The sequence below is a fragment of the Equus asinus genome, chromosome 21 (assembly GCF_041296235.1).
Source record: "Equus asinus isolate D_3611 breed Donkey chromosome 21, EquAss-T2T_v2, whole genome shotgun sequence".
Lineage (NCBI taxonomy): Eukaryota > Metazoa > Chordata > Mammalia > Perissodactyla > Equidae > Equus > Equus asinus.
In genome coordinates this window covers 50,650,921-50,675,969 of record NC_091810.1, presented here as the reverse complement: position 1 = coordinate 50,675,969, position 25,049 = coordinate 50,650,921, and the positions used below count along the sequence as shown (strand labels likewise).

Below are 25,049 nucleotides of genomic sequence, written 5' to 3'. Positions count from 1 at the left end.
AAATCAGGTTTAAAAAAAACAACACAGGTACACAATTAATGTCAGAAAGGGAACCTGAGGGACGTCAAGAGAAAAACTCAGAGTTCTAAAACTAACTGAATTAAAAAAAGGGATTTTCTTTGCCCTTTAACTCCAAGTATTGTATTTCAATTATAACTTGAATCCTCTAGCTGTGAAATCAGTAATTTAGCTTTAAAAACACTTGAGATGGTTCTGAATCTTTATCTATACTGCTGCACGCTGCTAAAAAAGAAATCTGATGATTGATATTGACTATTGGTACTGCAACCCTTAACTGATACAGAGGGGTTCTAACAACTTACCTGCTGTGGGCTGCGTAGGTTGTGTAATGGCCTCTGCGGAAATGAAAGATTCCAACTGTGGAGAGTTTGGGGCTTCCACAGACCACCCCTGAGGCACAACAGCTGGAGGAGCAAATGTGTCACAGGGAAACAGACCTAATATTGAAACACAAACACATCAAACAAACACATTTTTGAAACTTAGTCAACACTAGGAAAAAAAAGGCATTTGATATTTAAAACCAGTTTTACATAGACCCAATGACCAATGAAGAACAAAGCAAGAAAGTTTTAAAGTAAAAACTGCTGACATTCTTCAGGTTTTAGCTAATTGTTAATAGGTGTATAGTATAACTTTATCCCTGTAGTGACATTAATCAACACTGATTGGCTACCTTCTACAGTGTATTACAAAGATTCAAAATACCAAAGACTGAGCTCTAGCTCCAACATCACAACCAGTATAATATAATGTATAGTAAGGAATTGTGAGTCTTAATTTCCCCATCTGTAAAATGAGATTAACACCTCCCTTTCCAATACCAGAAGTTTATTATATGAAAACAGTCTGTAAATTATTAAGAACTAGACAAAGATAAAAGGATCATTATTTTGCTGTCCTCTGATAGATACAACAGGGGATTTAATATCACATGGTCCTTGCCATCAAGATTATTACAATTTAGCTAGATAGGCAAGATAGACATACATCAGATAATGCAAATTGTACAGTAAGGACTAAGTGCTGTAAGAGTTTAAAAACAACGAGGACCAGAATAGTCACAGAAGGATTCTGAGGAGAAGCAAGAGCAGGAAGAGAAGAGAGAGGGGTCAATTTTAAGGATGGAGAACACTGAGAAGAGAAAAGTATAAAGATGCCAACAGGACAAGAATATTTCTGGGACTACAAGATTAGTCTGATTCAAACAGATCTTGCAGACCAGACAGGGAAAATAGGATTAGAACAAACAATGGAAGAAGGATCTGGAAAGCAGAGAAATTTAGTCTTGACAGAAAAAAATAGGGTGTCTTAAGGTCTTAATCATGAAAATGAGATGAATACAGAACAGGACTCAGGGCAATCAACACAGTAGGTATATCCAGAATAAATTTAAAAGGGAGCAGGAAGTCTGCTAGGAGACAACTGAGGTAGCCTAGGTATGACATGATAGAGGTGTACACTGGGGAAAAGCAGAGGGAGTATAAAGGAAAATAAGAAAGATGCTGTAAAGAAAGAAGTCAATGCAACCAAATAACTCACTAGCTAGTGAGCGGAAAAGACAGAAGTCAAAGCCAAAATCAAAATATCAGGAGACTAGACACACAACTCAAAGTCAATTCACCTAACATTCTTCTCCCAAGAGATCTTCGGTCCAAAGAAAAGCATAAATGAAAAACATTATTAGCTAGGATCTTTACAAATACAAAATTATAAGCATTGTTTGAAGTGAGATTTACTGATGATAGGTACTAAAGGAAACCAGAATATGTCACCCCAAAATACGCCTCTTTGACACAAAAATTATTTTGAGGGGCCAGCCCTGTGGCCCAGTGGTTAAGTTTGCGCACTCCGCTGCAGCCATCCAGGGTTTCGCCGGTTCAGATCCTGAGTGTGGACATGGCACTGCTCATCAGGCCATGCTGAGGCGGCGTCCCACATGCCACAGCTAGAATGACCCACAACTAAAAATATACAACTACATACCAGGGGGCTTTGGGGAGAAAAAGGAAAAATAAAATCTTAAAAATAAAAATAAAAATTATTTTGAGCTGCAGGCCATGAAGAAGCAGGAAATCCAGAGAAAGCACCTCACTTTCTGCCAAAAGGCAGAATATAAATTCTCCTTTTACTAGAGACAGACTCTCATCAGCCCAGAAAAAGGGCACCAGAGGAACCTACAAGCAAATCTTACTCCATTAGTTCCCCCCCCCATATAATTACCTTCCCACAGTACGTTACTCTTGGAAGCCTAAAATTGCTTTCCTTGGTCCTGTCATTTCTCTACAAATGTATTGTTCTTTATTGAAGATGCTATATAAACTGAAATTCTGAGCTACCACTTTGAGTTACTTTTCTCCTGTGTGACGTACACTGCATGCATTAATAACTGGGGGCAGTTAAAACCCCCAGTTAATAAAAACACTGGGGTTTTTTTCTCTTGTTAATCTGTCTTTTTGTTAAAGAGTACCAACTGAAAACCTAAGATGGACAGAAGTAAAGTGTTGCCTCCCTTATAGTACTCTGGCCACATTCATGTTAAAAGTTATACAAAACCAGGAATGAGAATACTACTAATTGATAACTAAGATCTGTTTAATGTTTACTATGTATTGGACACTATGTGAAGTGCTTTTACATAATTTTATTTAATCATCACCACATCTTTAAGGTAGGGACAAGTGTTGGCCCCATTTTACAGATAAAGAAACCAAAATTTAGGGAGGACGTAACTTGCCCAAGACCATTAGCTAGTAAAATGTGAAGACAGAATCTGGCTCTAGGATATAAGATTCAAAATCCCATGAGAGGAGCTAAGTAGCCCCTGAGTAGCCTAACTGTGAATTCTCTCCTGTGACTCATCTAAAAAGAGCCTTCTCACAGCCAAAGCCCCCAAAGCTGACTTTGCCTAGTGGTTTACTTCAAAGGTGATGAGTGAAAGGCTACATAATTGTCTGGAATTAAGAAATAAATCCAGTAGGAGAAGTCATACCATAACTGTCTTCCAAGGGATTATTTTGTTCTACAAATGCTGAAGCACTGGTTGTTCCACTGGGGAGAAAGAGCAATTCTTCCAGGCCATCATCATGGTGCATCTTAAAGGGATCTGGAATAAAGAAGGAATTTAAAACACATTCCCAGTGAATACAACTAGAAAGATTAGCATTCCTTTTATCCTAAGATAAATATTGATTAGTTACCTGTATGTTGTCAATAGTAAGTTAAATAAGTTGAGATAATATGTGACTGAGCATGGCAGGGAATCAATAAATATTCACTAATTCATTTGTGATGAGTTAAAAATATGTAATCTCCTATTCTCTAAGATTTGATTATCTAAATCAGTCAACAAATATATAAAACTAAAAGCACACCTAATGCTTAATTCTGTGATATACTAAGATGTGAAAGTATAGGTATAATTAAACTTTCAATATATATTTACATAGTAGATATTCATTTTAGGTTATTAAAAAAAATACAGCCAGAACAAGTAAAAAAGACATTTTCACCTCATGTGGACATCATGAAGAAAACGGCATTTCAAAAGCTGTCTGAATGAGACAGGGTGAACAGCTGGCATCTTGAAAGGAGAAATAAGCTCTAGACTCAGGATTGGCATGAGTAAAGCCACTCAAAACATCAAGTAAACTCTGTGCCTTCTTACACAGAAAAAGAGCAAAACTAGTCAGGCCAAGCAAGAAGCTGGCTCTCTAGAAAGGCGTTCTCAAAATCTAGCACACATCTGTATTACCCTGAAGGCTTATAAGAAAACAGATTACTGGGCCCTAAGTATCTGCATTTCTAACTAGTTCCTTGGGAAATGCTAATGACTCATTCCCTTTAGGCACTTCAACTGTCAGAGGCAACTGCATAAAAAGCCCATTCTTGAGGCTCTGAGGCAGCTACACCACCCTCTTCTAGTAAGATTTCAGGATTAGGAGCGACCATGGCATTGGGGAGCATGAACAAGGAGATGGTAAACTGAAAAACTATTGGGGATAGAGGAGGCCCCAGTGCTGCTTCTTCAGAACAGCAGGAGAGCTGGAACATGAGCGAGATTACAAACATTCATTCTCCCTGTTCTTATTTGGTTTGGGGTAGCTGCTGCTTGCTCCACCTCTCACACTTCCACTGAAGGAAAACAGGATGCTTAAACCATCAACGAGAATAACTGCTGAATGGTTTGCATTAGGATGGTAGATCGCTAAATCACATTACTTTTTTATTGGGTGCTTACAACATGGCAGACCCTGTGTGCTCTAAAAACCCAAAGATGTATAAGGTCAGGGTTGAGAATATTTAGCAGAGGGATACATTTTAGTTCAAGTCAAGAAAGATCTTCACTTGATAAATATTTAAGCTGAGAATTAAAGAACTGAGTGGTCAGGGGGAGAGAGGAAGACCTTTTCTGTATCTGCATTCCCTCCCTTAGTGATCTCATCCACTCTCACAGTTTAAAATTCCTTCTATAAGTTAACGACACTTAAATTTGTATCTCCAACCATTTAAACCTCTCCTCTTATTTCTTGACTTTTATATCAAATTGCCAACTCTTAATGTATAAAATAAAGCCAAAATGTAACGTTTCCCAAATGACTCCTCACACAGTCTTCTCATCTCTAATGGCATTCTATTTTTTTGGTCAGAAAACTTGGAGTCACCCTTGACTTCTCTCTTTCATACACCATATCCAATTAATCAGAAAATCCAGCTGACTTCACCTTCAAAATGTCCCCCAGAATCTATTTCTTCTGCATCTCCACTGATTAGAGTGTCTCACAAGGGTGCAATCAAGGCATTGGCTGGGGCTGTGATCATCTGAAGATCTGACTGTGGCTGGAGAACCTGTCTATACAATGGCTTACTCACCTGGCTGCTGACTAGAGACTCTGTTCCTCCCCCAAGTGTGCCTCTCCATAGCAGCTTGCTATCCCCAGGGTAGGTAAACCCAGAGTAATCAAGATGGAAGCCACAATGTCTTTTGTAACCTAATCTTAGAAATGACATACCATTATTTCTGCCATCTATTCTATTGGTCACATAGACCAAGCCTGGTACAATGTAGGAGGTGACAACACAAGGCTATGAATACCAGGAGGTGGGGATCATTGAAGCCATCTTGGAGGCTGGCTACCACACCTGACTTGCAGAACATTATACTCTTCTGAGTTTTCTCTAACCTCAAAACTGACCATTCCTTTGAAGGTAACTTCCTGACTTGAATTAGTAATTAAAAACTACTCACAAAAAAAAGCCCTGGCCATGATGGCTTCACTTATGAACTCCACCAAACATTTAAAGAAGAATTAAAACCAATTCTTCATAAACACTTCCAAAATAATTGAAAAGGGGAGAACACTTCCCAACTCATTCTTTGAAACCAGTATTACCCTGATACCAAAACTAGACAAAGACATCACAAGAAAACTACAAATCAATATCTCCTCTGAATATAGATGCAAAAATCCTCAACAAATATGTTTACATAAGTACAAGCATATAAAACAAATTATACACCATGACCAAATGGGAAGCATCCCAAGAATGCAAGGTTGGTTTAATACCCAGAAATCAAGTAACATAATATGTACATATCACTAGAATGAAAAATAAAACCACATGATCATCTCAATAGATGCAGAAAAACCACTTGACAAAATCCAACACCCTTTCATGATAAATCACTCAACAAATTAGGAATAGAAGGCATTTTCCTTAATCTGATAAATGTCATTCACAAAAAACTCACAGCTAACACGATACTTAAAGGTGAAAGACTGGATGCTTTCCTGCTAAGACCAAGGACAAAACAAGGATGTCTGCTCTCACCAATTCTATATAACACTATACTGAAGGTTCTAGCCATGACAATTAGGCAAGAAAAAGAAACAATGGTATCCAGATTGGAAAGGAAGAAGTGAATTACATTTGTAGATGACACAATCTTACAGTTAGAAAATCCTAAGGAATCCATTAAAAAACAACTAGAAGATAAAAGATCAACATACAAAAATCAACTGTATGTCTATACCTTGCAATGAACAACGTGAAAATGCAATTAAGAAAACAACTCCACTGACTCATAGCATCAAAAGAATATTAGAAATAAGTTGTACAAAAGGGAGTATAAAATTTATACTCTGGGGGATAGCCTGGTGGTGTAGTGGTTAATTTCGTGTGCTCCACTTCAGTGGCCCAGGGTTTGTGGGTTCAGATCTCAGATGCAGATCTACACACTGCTCATCAAGCCATGCTGTGGTGGCATCCCACATACAAAAAATAGAGGAAGACTGCCACAGACGCTAGCTCAGTGACAATCTTCCTCAAGTGAAAAAAGGGAAGATTGGCAACAGACGTTAATTCAGGGCCAGTCTTTCTCACCAAAAAAAGGCAAAAAAATTATACTCTGAAAACTACAAAAATATAGTAGAAAGACATAAGATATAAACAAATGGAAAAACATTCCATGTTTATAGCTTGGAAGATAACATTGCTAAAATGGCAAAACTCCCCAAATTGATCTACAGATTCAACATAATTCCTATCAGAATCCCAGATGACTTCTTTATAGATATTGACAAGCTGGTTCTAAAATTCACATGAAATTGCAAAGGACTTGGAATAGCCAAAACAATCATCAAAAAGAACAAAGTAGGAAGACTCATACTTTGCAAGTGCAAAACTTACCACAAAGCAACAGTAATCGTGACAGTATAGTAACAGCATAAGGACAGATATATAGATCAATGGAAAGGAACTAAGAGTTGAGAAACAAAACCATGTGTCTATGGTCAATAGATTTTCAACAAGGGAGCCAAGACCATTCAATGGGGAAAGAATAGTCTTCAAAACAAGGAGCTGGGACAACTGGATATCTACATGCAAAAGAAGGAATCTGGACCTCTATCTCTCACCATATACAAAAATTAACTCACAGTGGATCAAAGACCTCAAATCAAGAGCCAAAACTATAAAACTATGTTTAGAAGAAAACATAACAATACATCTTAATGACCTCTGATTTGGCAATAGATTCTTAGATATGATACCAAAGTATGAGCAACAAAAGAAAAACTAGATAAATCGGATTTCATCAAAATTAAAAACTTTTGTGTACCAAAGGACATCAAGAAAATTAGAAGACAACCTACAAAATGGGAAAAAAATATTTGCAAATCATAAATCTGGTAAGGGTCTAGTATGCAGAATATATAAAGAACTCTTACAGCACAACAGAAAGAAAAAACAATTAAAAAATGGGCAAACGGGTCCAGCCTGGTGGTGTAGTGGTTAAGTCTGCATGCTCTACTTTGGTGGCCAGGGGTTCACAGGTTCGGATCCTGGGTGCAGACCTACACACTGTTCATCAAGCCATGCTATGGCAGCGTCCCACATTTGAAATAGAGGAAGATTGGAATAGATGTTAGCTCAGTGACAATCTTCTTCATGCAAAAAGAGAAAGATTGGCAACAGATGTTAGCTCAGGGCCAATCTTCCTCATCAAAAACAAAAGGGGAGGTGGGGGGGAAGGGATCTGAATACACATTTCTCCAAGGAAGATATACAAATGGCCAATAAGCACATGAAAAGATAAAAAGATAACCAACATCACTAGTCACTAGGAAAACGCAAATCAAAATGACAATAAGATACCATTTCACATCCACTAGGTTAGCTATAATTTTCTTTAAAGGCAAGTGTTTTCAAGGATATGGAAGAATTGCAAACCTCATACATTACTGGTGGGAATATACAATGGTGCAGTTGCTTTAGAAACAGCTTGGCAATTCCTCAAATGATTAAACATATAGTTAGCATCTGATCAGCAATTCCAATCTAGGTATATACCCAGGAGAAATGAAAATAAATGTCTACACAAAAACTTGTATATGAATGTTCAAAACATCCTTATTCACAACAGTAAAAAATGGAAACCAAAATGTCCAGCAACTGATCAACAGATAAACAAAATACAGTATATCCATAGAATGGAATAGTATGCATCCGTATAAAAGAACGAAGTACTGATCCATGCCACAAAATGTATGAACCTTGAAAACACTGTGCTAAATGAAAAAACCAGTTGCAAAAGACCACATATTAAATGATTCCATTTATACAAAATGTCCACAATAGGTAAATTTATAGAGACAGAAAGTAGATTAGTGGTTGCTCACGGCTAGGGTGGATAAACAGAAAGGGGGTGATATTTAAAGAGAACAGGGTTTCTTTTTGAGGTGATAAAAAATGTTCTAAAATTAACTCTGGTGATGGCTGTACATACGTATGAATATAACAAAATAAACTGAATTGTACACTTTAAATGGACAAATTGTATGGTATGTGAATTATATCTCAATAAAGCTGTTTTTAAAAATTACCATATATGTAGGATAGCAAATAACTGGAGAATGATATAGAAAATCAAGTACTAGATCATTTGGAAGCAGCTGTGAGCACCTTGTAAGTCAGATAGCAAAAAAAGAAGCCACACATAGGTGGAAACAAATAACTCGGACTCTCAATCTAGTTAACTTTGACATGGAGGTATCAATGCTATTGCTTTGAGGCTCTTTTTCACTCCATTCCTCTCACCACTTCTAGCTCGAGTCAACTACAGATAGGCTTTTTGTCTCTATAGATTAGTTTGAATTTTAAGGAAATTGGGTATGACTCTTCATTTTCTCTTCTGTCAAATAAAGATAACACATACTTGGTAGAGTTAGATATGAAAAATAGATAATATGTATATAAAGGCTCTAGCACTATGTCTGGCACAAAACAGGCACTCAACAAATGGTGCTGTTATTACTGTAATAATTCCTTTTGGAAGAATTAGAATTCTAAATTACTGCTGATCATTTAGTCTTCAATGAATATGAATTTCAGTTAATTTATTCAAAACAGTTTTTGAAGGGGAGACAACTAGAGGGACATGTGTCTCAGAACAGATAAATAGAGAGGAGAAAGGGTCAACTAAATGTTCACGGGAACTAATTATACCTTGGTTGTGCTTTATGAGCTTTATTTAGGCTATAACATTTTATCTGAGTGGCATTTGTGGCTTTTTCAGGTTTATGTCATAGTTCACATTCAGCAGTCACAGCTAAGCCTGCACTTACCAGTCTGGATAGGATTCACCACTTGCTCGGGTTGGAAGCAAAAGTTCGTATTTTCTGGCCAGTTCTGATATCCCTGGTAGGCCATGTTCTCTTCAAGGAATTCAGTTGGAGATCCTTCAAATAGAAACATGAAACAAAAGTTACACGGTATCACCTTTCTCCTCCACTAGAGTTGAGTTTCTATGAGTATTACAGCTAGTACAGTAAACAGTCATACCCAGCTAGTGCCTTTGAAGAAAGATTTTTTAAATTTTAAGATAGAAGGAAATAAAGAACTGGAAAACATAAGTTGTTATACGGTTAAAAATACTGTAGGAGGACTTCTCATTATGGACATGTAAAAAGGTTAGTGATTTTTATCCACAAAAGAACAAGTATAAAATTGGACAAAATTGTGAAAAGCGATCATTTCAAGTCATTGGAATTAAAAAAAAAAAGTCTGGTCTGGTGCCGGCCCAGTAGCACAGCAGTTAAGTTCACACGCTCTGCTTCAGCAGCCCGGGGTTCATGGGTTCAGATCCCAGGTGCAGACCTACACACTGCTCATCAATCCAAGCTGTGGCAGCATCCCACATAAAAAATAGAGGAAGACTGGCAAAGACGTTTACTCAGGGAAAATCTCCCTCAAGCAAAAAGAGGAAGAGTGGCATAGATGTTAGCTCAGGGACAATCTTCCTCAAAAAAAAAAAAAACCCAACCCAGATCTAATTAAAGGGAAAGATAGATAAACCATGTTCATGAATGGAAGATTCAATATTGTTAAGATGGTAGTTCTCAAACTGTCCAATAAATTCTCAAACTGACAATTAAAAATCCCAGCAGAACGTTTTGAAGATACCAACAAGCTCATTCCACAATTTATATGGAAATGGAAAAAACAATAGAATAGCCCAAACAATTTTCAATAAAAACAAACTGGAGGATTTATATTACCTGATTTCAAAAGTTACTACAAATGTACAGAAACAGAGTCAACGTGTATAGAACGTACATAAGATAAATGGAACAGAACAGAGTTTAGAAAGAAATCAACACACTGTTTTGGTCAATTGGTTTATAACAAAGGTGCCAATATAATTCAATGGGGAAAGGATACCTTTTCCAACAAATGGTACAAAAACAGCTGGACACTTACCTCACACCATATGCAAAAACTAACTCCAAATAGATTAAAGACCTAAATACAAAGAGCTAAAATTAAAAAAAACTTGGGGAAGAAGAGGAGAAAACTCTCTATGACCTTGGAGGATTAGACAAAGATTTCTTAGTCATGTCACCAAAAGCACAATCCACAAAAGACAAGACTGATAAATTGGACAGCATCAAAATTTAAAATGTTTGCTTTTCAAAGATACCATTAAGAAAATGAAAAGAGAAGCCAAAGACTGGGAGAAAATATTTGCAAATCATAAATCTGATAAAGACCTGTATGCAGAAGAGATTAAAATCTTTTTTTTTTTTTTTTTTTTTGAGGAAGATTAGCCCTAAGCTAACTACTGCCAGTCCTCCTCTTTTTTGCTGAGGAAGCCTGGCCCTGAGCTAACATCGTGCCCATCTTCCTCTACTTTATATGTGGGATGCCTACCACAGCATGGCGTGCCAAGTGGTGCCATGTCCGCACCCAGGATGCGAACCGGAGAACCCCAGGCCGCCCAGAAGCGGAACGTGCGAATTTAACCACTGCGCCACCGGGCCAGTCCCTAAAATCTCTTATAACACAACTATAATTACAATCTATGTTAGGTCAGTTTTAACGAGAGAAACAAGTTCATTTATCATGTTAAAAACAATATTTATACGAATTTAAATATTGGTACATATTTGTAGCAAATATTTGGTACAAAACTTAACTACTGGTAATATAGTGATTGTTCAAAACTGTGTTTAGGTATTTAACATGGGGAAATAGCTATTTCACTCTAACTTTTTGTTTAGTTTTGCTTATACTTGCAATGAACAATGTGTACAGTTTTTGTTTCCCTACCTACTGTTTGTTCTGATTATATTTATTAAAATGTTATTGTTTGTTGAATCTAATGATAAAAAATTGAGACATAAAAAGGCAATCTCTTACAACACAATTACAAAATAAACAACAATTTTAAAATGGGCAAAGATTTCAAAAGATACTTTCACCAAAGGAAATATACAAACGGGCGATATGCACATGAAAAGAAGCTCATCGTCATCAATCGTTAGGGAAATGCAAATTAAAACCAGCACAAGATACCACTGCACAACCACTAAAATGGCAAAAATCAAAAAGACTTACAATACCAGGTATTTGAGAAGATGTGGACAAACGGAAAGCCTCTTTCATTCTTGGAGGAAATGTAAAATGGTACAGTTACTTTGGAAAATAGTTTGATGGTTTCCTTTTCTTTTTTTTAATAACAACTTAATTGAGATATAAATTCACGCTTTTCATGTGTAGAACCCAGTGGTTTTTGGTATATTCAGAAAGTTATACAACTATCACCACTACCTAACTTGAGAACATTTTCATTACTCTAAAAAAAAAAAATCCTATACCCATTTTCCTTTCACCCTTCCTCCTAGCCTCTAGCAATCACTAATCTATTTTCTGTTTCTATAGATTTGCCTATTCTAGATATTTCATATAATCATAATCATACAATATACAGCCTTTTGTGAATGGCTTCTTTCATTTAGCACAACGTTTCCAAGGTTTATCCATGTTGTAGCATGTATTAGAACTTCATTCCCTTTTTATGGCCAAATAATATTCTGCTATATGGATATACCACACTTTGTTTATCCATTCATCTGTTGACATTTGGTTGTTTCTATTTTTGGTTATTGTAAACAATGCTGCTATGAACATTCAAGAATATTTCAAGAACATTTCAAAGTGGCTCCATCATTTTACAATCCCATCAGCAATGCATCAGGGCTTCAATTTCTCTACATCTTCACCAACACCTGCAATTATGTGTCTTTTTATTTTAGCCATTCTAGATGTGAGTATGAAGTGGTATCTCATTTTGGTTTTGATTTGCATTTCCCTAACTACTAATGATATTATGCATCTTTTCATGTGCTAATTGGTCAGTTGTATGTTTTATTTTTTAAAGAAATGTCTATTCAAATCACCCATTTTTTAAATAAGCCTTTTATATTATTATTGAGATGTAAGATTCACTTTCTTGACAACATCCTTGCAACGTAAGTTTTTAATCTTTTTTTTTTTGAGGAAGATTAGCCCTGAGCTAACATCTGCCAATCCTCCTCGTTTTTGCTGAGGACGACTGGCCTTGAGCTAACATCGTGCCCATCTTCCTCTATTTTATATGAGGGACACCTGCCACAGCATGGCTTCATAAGCAGTACATAGGTCCACACCTGGGATCCAAACTGGTGAACCCCAGGCCACCAAAGCAGAACCACTGCGCTACTGGGCTCACCCCCAAGTTTTTAATTTTGATTAAGTTCAATTTATCTACTTTTCTTTTGTCACATACTTTTGGTATCAAATCTAAGAAACCACTGACTAATTCAAGGTTACAAAGATTTATGCCTACGTTTTCTTCTAGAGTTTTATAGTTTTACCCCTTACATTTAGGTCTAGATCCATTTTGAGTTAATTTTTTATACAGTGTTAGGGAAGGATCCCAACTTCATTCTTTTGCATACAGATATCCAGTTTTCCTAGCACCATTTACTGAAAAGAGTATTCTTCCCTCAGTGATTTATCTTGACACCTCTGTTGAAAAATGTAAGAGTTTATTTCTAGACATTGACAGTTTCTTAAAATGTTAAAACACAGACTTTCTACACGGCCCAGCAGTTTTATTCCTAGGTATCTATCCAAGAGAAATGAAAGTATCTGTCTATACAAAGACTAATATATGAATGTTTACAGCCACATTACTCAAATAGCTAAAAATTGGAAACACCCAATACTCAACAACTGGTGAACGGATAAACAAAATATGGTACATACATATAGAAATACTACTCAGCTGTAAATGTAAATGAACTGCTGATAAACACTTCAACATGGATGAACCTAAAAAGCATTATGTTAAATGAGAAAAGCAAGACACAAAAGACTATATATTGTATGATTCCATTTAGATGAATTTTCTAGAAAAGACACAACTAAAAAAGACAGGCGGTAGATCAGTGGTTGCCTAGACTGTACGCAGGAATGGGGATTGAGTGTAAATGGGCTCAGGAGAACTTTTAGGGTGGTAAAAACATTTGAAAAATAAATTATGGTGATAACTGCACAACTCTATAAATTTACTAAAAGTCATTGACTTGAACACTTTAATGGGTGAATTTTATGGTATGTAAATTATACCTCAATAAAGCTGTTTAAAAAAGTCTAGCACTTCCAAGTCGCCTTTAGTACATACCTCCTTGTTAGGGGCGAAGAACTTTTGTTCAGAAGTGTGTGGGAGTGAGGAAAGGAGTTTTGAAAGGCTGAATAGCTACAGTAACGTTTGAAGTTTCCCTACTGCCTTGCTTCTGGAAAACAGACTAAGACTCAAAGAAGATGTACCTGGGAGAAGGAGAAGGCCCAGCCACGGGGTACTTATAAAAAGATCCATGGTTAATACATCTATCGCTAATCTTAAGGCAAACTGTGAGGGTAAGTGGCAGGACTGTCCCTCTTTTATTACTAACCAACTCATCAGGCTGCCTGTAGGTGTAAATTTTCCCTTTCAGGGTTGCCCTGTTTCACAGAATCATTCAAATCTGATTTCATCTACATGAACTGGTTTGGGGAAAGAGGAGGGAAGAGGAACGAAACACAATTATTTATCCTAGATTTGCATTTCCTGCAATGTACCTTCAGGAATATCTCCTGAGAGGAGGTTAGATATCTGAGGATTTTCTTTTTCTATAAACTTTTTTATTTAAGCATAATAAACGTGTGGATTTTAAGTTATTTTTCATGCCTGCAAGAATGGAAAGGGGATAATGTATTTTTAATTATTTGAATTATCATTTTATAACTAACACTCTTCTTACATAAACAAAACACCTAATCCCTAAGAAATTCATCTGTTGAAGGGAGAGTTAACTTTGTAAATGACACAGGCCTCCCGTGTCGTCTGTCAACCAGAGCCACTAGCAGGAATTGTTTCTCCCTGGAGGGTATGTGTACTGACCTGCACACAACAAAGAAACTTCTGCTGCTATAAGTTATAAAAGAAGGAAGTACATCAGTTCTTGAGAAGAAAGAGACTTTTCCAAATTTTATGCAGTATTTGTCACAAGTGTCTTTTTAAGATGGAAACTGATCATCACAATTGTCTTTCATCAGTAACAGTCTACAACAGATATAGAGATGTTCCACACATAGCTATTCCCTAGGGGAACTCTCAATAAATGACAAAAGTACAAAAGTAAACACACATCCTATTGTGGTACCACCTGGGGCCAAGGAGAAGAGAAAAACTTAGCAATACAGTTCAGATATGGAGTATACTACCAGAAGGAACTGAAACATCCTGCCATGTGGTCCTGTAAAATTCATGTCTCAGCTCCTCCAGAGGTTTAAGCGCACCCCCTCCTTTTGATCTCTCCCCAGTATTCTGTCCCTCCTCTAGCTTTACGAGAACCAACTTTAAATGGCATTTCAACACAATGAAGTTCTCGAGAGCTGACTGAGGTCAAACTGGGTTAATTGTGTGGTTTAATTTTCTGTAATACCTTGTATGTATTCACCACTATTTCAGCAGATATATAGGTCAACTTTGTATAGGCTACATATTTGCTTGTAGACTGTGCTGGAGAAGAAGTCTAAAGGCTGACTGAAACAATAAGACTCAGGCACTAAGTAAAATTCTCAGGAGAGAGACAAGACAGCAAGAACTAATCCACTGGTGACTAGGCAGCTCTGAAATAACAGCACCAAGAAATACGAAATAATAAAAAAAACAGAGACTGAGGTTCTTCATCTCAATTTTCCCCAGGCAAACTTCACCCTTTCAATACTTTTCGGTCTCTTTTTCTATCTGCTATATACTGCTGGTGTATATGATTTTGATTATTTACAGGGAGTCCAAGAAAAGAAATAGAAAAATAAGAGGCACCAAAAAAGAGTTACCTTATTTACTCTGAATTATTAATTGATAGGTACCTTTCTTACAAGCAATATTAGTGCTGCTCACAATTTGTATATTACTAACAAAAACCCAAGTCTGTGACCCCTACTATTCATATCCTTGGCTCTTTCCTTATCTGTTTTTTTTTCCCTCTAGTGGCAACCTAAGAACTTTAGAGTAGAAGGCACTTAGAGATCATCCAGTGCAAACCCCTGAAGTTTAAACCATACCACATTTGTCCAGGTCATTTATTTATCTATTTAAGCACCCACTACGTGCTAGCCACTATTCCAGGTATTAGTGATAGAGCAGCAAACCAAATGGTGAAAGGTCTTGCTCTCATGGAGCTTTGATCACTCTCATCCCCAATACACTGTGCTTGGGCACTACGAAAACAAAGCAGCAAGTACTAGGTTAGCGGAAGGTTTAAGATACGCCCAAAGATGCAAATCTCTGCAAGCCTCAGTTTTCATGTCTAATACCTGCCTTACTTACTTCATAAGGTTGAGGCAGGATATGTGAAAGTGCTTATAAAACCATGAGAAATATACTTAATTATTGCTAATCCTACAACAACTACTACGTGTTATGCAGGATAAGTGTCTATAATAGCAAGCACTAAGTATTGCTATCAGAATTTAAAGAAAGGTTACATGATACGGCTGTGGGATGATCTGGAATACTTCCTGTAGAAGATTAGACTTTAATTGGACTCGGAAGGATAGTTAGGAGGATATAATTAAGTGGAGTTGGGAGACTGAGAAAGAGACAAAGTTGGGAAGATATCGAGCAGAGCAAAATATGAGGTAAGACCATAGGCAAGAATGGGAAAATAAAGACCACACTAATTTGGCTGGAACACACTTGTGGAGGGCAGTAGTTCTTCACAGAAGGCAGCTAGAGAATAGCTAGAGTGCCAAAGGCCAAAGAGAGAAGACCTCAAGATTTGTTTGCCTGCCTCCCTTCTAAAGCAGAACCACTCTATTCCCTTCCAGATGGTCCTGGTATGGCTGTTGACCATAGTGTTTTGCCTTCCTGACCAAAAGGGTAGACTTGTGATTCAAGCAGGTCCAAAGTCCTTTGGAGAAATTTGATACATAAACATTTTGGATCTTGAGCCAGCCATAAGGATACACCTGGGCTACCAGTGGCCCTCTTTCCCACCCTGAAAGAATGTACCTGAGAAGGACACCAAAGAGGGGCCTGGGGAGGACAGAGGGAAGAATGGAAGAGAGGGAGTAAGGTGGCGTAAGAGAGAGAAGCAGAGAAAGAGAAAAAAAGGGGAGGAGAGAAAGCAAGAAAGAAGAGAGATTTATGAGCCAAATACTATTCTAAAAGCTTTACATATTTAAAAAAAAAATCTAGCTATAGGCAGCCAACAAAGATATAAATGTACACTGCCTAGTTATAATTGTAAGTAAACTGAGGAAATATAAAATGTAAAAAGTAAAAAATACACATTTTGCCTAGATCTGTCTGAGGGTTTCTTCACAGGACAGAAAAGAAATCTAAACTAAATCCAAAAAGTAATCTAATATGATATTAAAGAAAGAAAACTGGACTGCAAATCAAGAGATCAAGGTTCCAATCCTGGCTCTGCCACTTAACTATTGGTGTGATCTCAAGACTTTTTAGAGCCACAGACTATTATAATAATAGGGTATTTTTTAAAAAGTATTTTAATTCTGAAATTAAATTTTGAGACTTTTGATTTATCCATTCATCTTTATATCCCTCAAAAACCTGGTAAAATATAACTTACACATAAGTACTCAGTAGTTTGGGTCGTTTTTTAGAGATACAGACTGAGGGCCGGTCCCATGGCCGAGTGGTTAAGTTCATGCGCTCCGCTTTGGTGGCCCAGGGTTTTGCTGGTTCAGATCCTGGGCACGGACATGGCACCACTCATCGAGCCATGCTGAGGCAGCATCCCACATGCCACAACTAGAAGGACCCACAACTAAAAACACACAACTATGTACCGGGGGACTTTCGGGAGAAAAAGGAAAAATAAAATCTTTGAAAAAGAAGAGATACAGACTGATACAAAGATAGAATGATAACGATGTCATAAAACCATCCAGGGTTCAGTGGAGGGAGTAAGCGGGTGTTGGATGAAATCAGACTGCCCATGGAAAGATCAAATAACCTACTAAAGAGTCTGCCTCTAGTCTGACTCTCCTCTTCTTAACATAAAACATGTTCCTATTATTTCCTGGTTTACAACTCTTCAACGTCTCCTAACCCATGGATTACAGGGAAAATTTATACCCCACAGGATTCTATACAAGCCAGGCTTAAATAATGAGTCAACATGATTAATCATCCAGTCCACCTCATGTATCCCACTTCCCAGCTACCCATACTATTCCTTACCCACAGCCCTCTATTCTATTATATAAGCTGTTCTATCCATCTAGAATACCTTACTTAGCTCCCTCCATGCTGTTTGCCTGCCCAAGGCTTACTCATCCTTTCAGGGTCACTCCTCTAGGAAATATTTGCAGGTACAACCCTTCTTAAACACAGGGACTTCTGCCCTCAGTGTTCTCATGGCAGCCTGTGCATACACTTAAACACCTGACTATAAGATCTGGCTTATCCACTCTATGGTTAGCCACTTGAGAACAAGAACTATGCCTTCCCATTCAGTATTCCCAGAATGATATACTGTGCCTGACACCTAGATGGTACCCAATAAATGGTTGTTGAATGAACAAATGATTGCAATTTGGAGGGAAAAAAATTCATCTGGAGATAAAAATACTGGTACTCTGGTGGATTTTTCTTAAAGATACAACCTATAAATTAAGATTCTACTTTTTGCAACACCTTTGTTCCATTTAATTTTATTCACATTATATTTTTGCTGAATATTAAAATATTATAATCAGTGTATAATTTACTTCTTCTAAATGTTCAGGGCTATTAAACAATAGAAATTTACATTAATTTAGATCAGCTCATTCAGACTTAAGTCTGCCTGGTCAGAGTAGGCCAAGACACTTAAGAGTAAAAGGAGCAACTATTAATAATTAGGTTAGGACAACAGATACAATAAACCATGACTGTCAAGTACCTATGACCTGATATACGGCTAGCCTAATTATAGGGATATAAGGAGGCGGCTCTTTCTTCAGACAAAATAGGAATTAAAAGATTCCCTCAAAATGTCAATAACTCACAATGAATCTCATCTCTATGTTCACATTCTCTTAAACAGATTATATATATGAAAGTATTTAAATTATGGTAGATTTTAAGAAGATTTAGATTTAAAGCCAGAAGAAATGATTTACAAGTAGCCATAATCAAAATTCAACTGTGATAGAAACCACATGTGAACGTTAAAATGAATTCATGTCCAGGCCCATATTTCAATGACTTCTACTCATTCTACCAATTTATTCCAGACAACTATGGATAACTGACATTCTAGTTCTAAACTGAAGATGAAAAACCACTTTCCCAAGTAGTGCAAATTAGTCATGTATAGTTAATATTCTCACTATAGAATATTATTTGGAACACTAAAACACACACAAATCAAGAAGGAAAATAATGTCCAAACATTTTATTCTCTTCCTGTTTCTGGTTCCCTCAGATTCTGAAGGATTTCTTAACATACTGTTAAGAACTCTATCAGCAGAGTGGGTCCTTGGAAGGCTTGGGTTTCCCATTTTTTCTGTATTCCTCTCCACCTCCTGGCACAGAATTGGACATGGGGAGAGATCCTCCACCTCGAGGCACTGCAGAAGCCTTCAGCCAGGAAGAGGTTTAAGTTTCAATCCTCAGTCCTCTCACTGAACACACACCTTAGGCACATTTCCCTCCTCCTTCGCCTTACATCCTGTTACCAAGCAAGGAGGGAGGCGAGACCAAATAATCTGCCAGAATCACAGACCTGACAAACTTTTGCTTCTTTGGTCTTATTAGGCGCTAGCCTAATAAAGGATATCACTGCAGGTAATTGATGCAGTAGCATTCTCTCTGCTCTGAAAAATGTAATAAAAACACAAGTGTTCTATCTTTTGCATGCATTGGTCATAACTGTGGCCCATCCTTTAGAAGGGTGTGCTATAAAAGTCTTCAGAAGAGGGCTCCATCGGTGCCCTAGCAGGTGATGAATTTTCTTTAAACTATATAAAGTAAGGTTTCCTTTAACTCAACCATTCAGAATTTCACATTTATCCATTTCATCAGTTTGACCAGGTATAACTGCAGTTTTTCTTTAATTAAGTTGGATGAATCATACATGATAAAGATTTAACCAACAATGTAATGCTATCTTGAACTGCACTCACTTACTCATTCAACAATCATTTGAAAGTACCTACACTATGCACCAGGTTCCAGGGATAAAGCAGTGAATAAAATGTGCCTGGTTCTTCTCTTCCTGCTCCTGTGGTACTCTGCTGGTGTGTGGGACACCTAATGGTGCTCACCCCACAAGTTTCAGTGGCACCACACAGGTGGTTTTATGTGAGTTCCGCTGTCACCTCAGCCAGCTTCCTAGTGAGTTTCATTAGCACTGCCCAGGGCAGCTTCCTAGAAAGTGTGTTGGTACCCCAGCAAGTGGTACTTCTCCTTGTCAGCTTTAACCTGTAGCATCTCAGGAACTTCTCCACACTCCAGTGGACTACGGCTTTACCTTTTTCAAAGAAGTCTGAATCTCAACTGTGGGTGGGCTGTCTTCCAAATTTGTCCCTTTCTTACACAGTCTGCCTCAGGTATAGAAGTAATCACTGTCCCTATATCTGCTCTTCCTATATTCTTCAGAGTTCTCTTTACCCCTTAGCAGCTAATCTCTTATTATTAGTTAGTAATTCTTTATATTCTCTTGTTCAAATTACTTTATTTTTGTTTCCTGACCAGACCCTGACACAGAATAGTTACCAAAAGTAGGGTGATCCCAGAAGACAGACTTACAAACATGGGATGTGGGACTGGTTTGGTCAGGCCATTGGGTTTAAGTACAATGCTAATAAGCACATTGCTAATGGGAAATAGGATGCTAGTAATCCATGGTGTGAGGTGGTAACACAATTAACTGAATTGTCATCTGTGACTGTGTTGAAGTGCAAGAGTGAATCAAGTACTCTGAGAGCCCAAGTAGCTGCTGCACTTGAATGTTAGGGCAGTAACGATGATCCAATAACCGCAGTATGGATAGATTCTACTCAATACACTGAGTACTTACAGAAAGAAAAGGACAAACTCAGGTCTCTCAAGCTCTGAGAATTAGTCTGAGAACCACAGAGTTTAGGTCACAGCTGCAAAGAATCTATTTCCTATAACCATAGGGCTAATATCGTTGAAAAAAATCAAACAAAAAATTTTATTACACAGTCTGTTGAACTCACAGTCTCGCCAAATTTCTCATGTGAAGTTAGGACGTTGACTGGGAAAGAATGGAATAATGGCACTTGGAATGGAGACAGCTGGTTACATCCAGATGAAACTGACAAACTTGAACCCTCAAGTCACTGTGAGCCTCACTTACCAGTGACAGAGCTTGCCCTTTGGGGCCTGAGGATGCTAGCCTTTCTGACTGAAAATCCTGAGAAAATTTCACCTGGGGCAGATGCCTTGAAAAGGGATGCTTATTTTCCTCAAGGCCTAACACAACTACCCTCTGTTGCCCCTAGACCCATAACTAGGGTCAAATCTCAGCATGCTCTAGGGCAAGGGTTTGGTAAGCTACAGTCCTTGGGCCAAATCTGCCCTGCCACCTGTTTTTGTACAGCTCACAACCTGAGAATGGTTTTTACATTTTTAAAAAATAGAACTTTATTTTTTAGAGTAGTTTTAGGTTCATAGCAAAACTGAACAGAAGGTACAGAGACTCCTCATAAACCCTGCCCCCTCCCCATAGCCTCCCTCATCATCAATATCCCCCACTTGCGTGGTACATTTCTTACAATCAATGAACCCACACTGACACATCATTATCGCCCAAAGGCCACAGGGTTTTACATTTTTAAATAGTTTTTAAAAAAAAAGGGAGAAAATTTTGTGACATGAAAGTTATGTGAAAGTCACATTTCAGTGTCCCTAAATAAAGTTTTATTGGAAAACAGTCGTGTTCATTTGTTTTATGTATTGTCTATGCTGCTTTTGTGCTACAACGCCAGAGTATTTGTGACAGAATGTAGGGCCTTGCAAAGCCTAAAATATTTACATCTGGTCCTTTACAGATAAATGTTTGCCAATCCAGGTCTAGGGGGACAGGCACACGCTATAACCCCAAAGGAAATACTTTGCACACCAAAAAAAATTGTAAGACTCTGATAATATATTGGCAGAAACCTGGAGAACATGTGTAGTAGTTTCTAAGGATATTCAACCAAGGAGGGTAGAAGATAATTCTATATTGGGCCTAATTTATTGATACAGGTTCACTTACTAGAAATTCCAAAGTTAATGTGTTAGCTTATGTAGCTGGAAGTGGCTCTAACAGCTCACTCAGTTGTCTGAATGAAATTTGGACTCAACAGTGACCTACATTTAATGAGGCAGAGATGTCAAAGCTTCCCTGGCAAGATGGAAAGGAGGGAATCTATAGGCTTAGGGAGACAGAAATGTTGGAATAGGTTTTTCATGTGTGCCCTAAGTTGCACAAGACCCAGAAGAGGCTCCTTTAACTAAGGCACTGAGAAATATATTAGTGAAGGCAGCACCTGCATCCTTGAAAAACTCTGTGGGTGTTCTCCTTCATAGTATGTACCTGTCTCCCTAGACCTGGGTTGGCCAACTTTATCTGTAAAGGCCAGATATAAGTATTTTATGCTTTGCAAGCCATAAAGTCTCTGTCACAAACTCCAGGTATGACCACAGGGGATGTCATCACTGAAGTGGGTTCCCTGATTTCAATAGGGATGACAGGACCCTAGAATAGCAGAGGCCAGTGGCAGCACTTACTCACCAAAGATAAGGGGGTATCTGCCAGAAAAGGCAGCAGGGTTGTATTAGTAATCAGAATGCCTTGGCCCACCAGGATCTTTAGAGGTAGTTAATTGATCACAGTGTTCCACAGGCAGCCTACTAAAACATGGATTGACCTATATAATAGGAAAAAACTCTATCTCTGGTAGTAAAAACCATTCCTGAAGACCTCTCATCCAGTTTGCAGACCCAAGGTCAATTTACAAACCCAGAATCCCTTGAGGAAGGATCCTGCATTGTTTCCACAAGCACATACTGTGACTCTTCCTCCAAGCTTCCCCAAAGGCCATTTACTAAAGTGACTGTGGGTTAAAGAAAAGAAAATACCCGGACCATTCAGGGATTCCTGAAGACCCAAAATGCCACTGTGGCTTACCAGTCAAGGTGAGGGCTTATGGTAGTCAGATAATAGATGGAGTGCTTAGCTCAAGTCCAATTCAATGGACCCAGTTGTTCCACAGACCCATTTTGTGGTTATTTCTTTAGTTCCTGAATGAATAATTGAGGACAGACATACTTGGCAACTGGTAGAACTCCCACATTGGCTCCCCCTACCCCCACATTACCAATTGGCTAAACCAATTGACAAAGGTCATTATAATAGGAAGGGCAAAGGGGGAATCCCCTAGAACTTCCCTTCACTACCAAGATATTAAACCAGAAGCAACACTCCAAGGAGAATTAAAGAGATTAATGACACTATCAAAGACTTGAAAAGAAACAAAGGTGGTGATATCTATCACATCCACATTTAACTCAACAGCTTGGCCTTGCAGAAGTTGGATGAATCTTGGAGAATGGCTGTAACCTATCCTACACTTAATCAGGAGATTATTACATCTGGCAGCTGATGCCCCAGATGTAGCATCTTTACTGAGCAAATCAATACAGTCCCAGCACTTGGTATACTGATACTGACCAGGCTAATGTCTTCTTTTCTGTACCAATTTGCAAGGACCGCCAGAAGCACTTTGCTTTTACCTGCCTTTTACATGTCTATGAGTTCTGCCTCAGTGCTACATCAATTCTACCATAATATAGCCCAGAGATGCTGATCATCATGACATTCCAAAAAAATATCACACTAGCCCACTATATTGACATTAAGCTAACTGAGTGTGATGAGTAGGAAGTAGCAAATACAGATGCTTTAGTAAGATATATGCAAACTAGAGGAAAGGAGACAAACCACAAAAATTCAAGGGCCCTTCATATCAATTAAGCGTTTGGAACCAATGGCCCCAAGCACATCAAGATTTCACTTTCAACGTGAATGGTAAGTTGCTATAACTCATATCACTAACAATGAAAAAGAGATAAAATGCTTAGTAGACCTTTTAGATTTTGTAGGCAACATATACCAGATTTGACTGTACTTCTTTAATCCATCTACAAAGTTACCTATAAGGCAGATAGTTTAGAGTGGGGACCAGAGCAAGAGAAGGCTCTGCAGTAAGTTTAGATTGCAGTTCAAGCTGCTTTGCCACTTGGGCCTTATGATCCAGCAGGTCCAATGATACTTGAAGGGTCCGTGGCAAACAGAGATGCTGAATGGGACCTCTAGCAAGAAAGGATAAGAGAATCACAGCCTAAACTTACAGAATTTTGGAGAAAATCTATACTGTCTTCTGAAGACAACCATTCACCTTTTGAGAAATAGCTTCAGGCTTGCTATGGGGCATTGGTAGAGCCTAAACATGGGGCATTATGTGATCATGTGGCCTGAGCTGCTCATCATGAACCGAATGTTGTCTAACTCGTCTAGACATAAAGTTGGGCAGGCGCAGCATAAACCTATCATCGAGTGGAAATGATACATAAGAAACCAAACTCAAGCAGGTCCAAAGATAGGAGTAAACAACATGAGCAGTGGCTCAGACTCCTTCAACACTGACTCCTGTTGCACTGCCTCCTTTCCCTCAACCCATGCCAACAGCCTCCAGAGAGTTCTATATGACCAATGGAATGAGGAAGAAAAATACCCAAGTCTGGGTTATACATATACATATGTCTACACAATAAAGCTGGTACAGACGCAGGACTATGGCCCCATATAAAGGTAATCTTGAAGGACAATGGTGAAGGAAAATCCTTCCAGTGGGAGGAACTTCGAGCAGTACATTTGGTTTCCCCCCTTGCCTGGACTGAGATTGTCAGAGCAGAGATTTACTCTGATTATGAACAATTATTAAAGATTTTGCTGGTTGGTTAGGGACCTGAAGGAAATGGTGACAAGGAAATGTAGAGGAAATATATGTGGGTAAACTCTCACAATGGGTCCAGACTAAGATATGTGTGTCCGATGAGAAGAATCATTAAAGGGCAGTCACTATAGAGAAGGCTCTTAATAACCAGATTAACAAAATGATGTATCTATGGATATCAGTCAGCCTCTGTCCCCAGCCACTAGGCTGCTTCCTCAATGGACCCATGAAAAAGTGGCCATAGTGGCAAGGATGGAAGCTATTCATAGGTTCAACAACACAGACTTGCCCTAAACAAGGGTGACCTGGCTAAAGCTACTGCCAAGTGTCTAGTATGTCAATGGCACAGACCAACACTGAGCCCTCCAGTATGGCACCACTCCCAGAGAGCCTAGCTACCCACCTGGTGGTGACGTGATTACACTGAACTTCTTCCTTCACGGGGAAGTGGGCCAGGGCCAGGAGGCAGAGATTTGTCCTTACTGGAACAGGCATGTATTCTGGATATAGATTTCCCTTCTCTGCCTATAATGCTTCTGCCAGCACCACCACCCACGGACTTACAAAATGACTGGTCTACCATCATGACATTCCACACCACATTGCTTCTGATCAAGAAAGACATTTCACAGCAAAGTGAAAAAATGGGTTCATGTCCAGGGAATTAACTGGTA

The 25,049-nt window shown here is 38.3% G+C and overlaps 1 protein-coding gene across 50 annotated transcripts in view; it reads right to left on the bottom strand.

Annotated features, from left to right (window-relative positions):
* MAP4 (microtubule associated protein 4) overlaps nucleotides 1-25,049 on the bottom strand; it is a 186,364-nt gene that overhangs the window by 53,774 nt on the left and 107,541 nt on the right. For 48 of the 50 annotated variants that reach the window (XM_070492486.1, XM_070492492.1, XM_070492495.1 and 45 more), the window contains exons 4-6: nucleotides 9,147-9,260; nucleotides 3,014-3,127; nucleotides 324-458 (exon numbers count right to left, since the gene is read on the bottom strand). In XM_070492486.1, coding sequence (XP_070348587.1) covers nucleotides 324-458; nucleotides 3,014-3,127; nucleotides 9,147-9,260 — 363 coding nt within the window. The remainder of the gene's footprint in view (nucleotides 1-323; nucleotides 459-3,013; nucleotides 3,128-9,146; nucleotides 9,261-25,049) is intronic. The other 2 variants (XM_070492501.1, XM_070492502.1) reach the window with 1 other exon arrangement.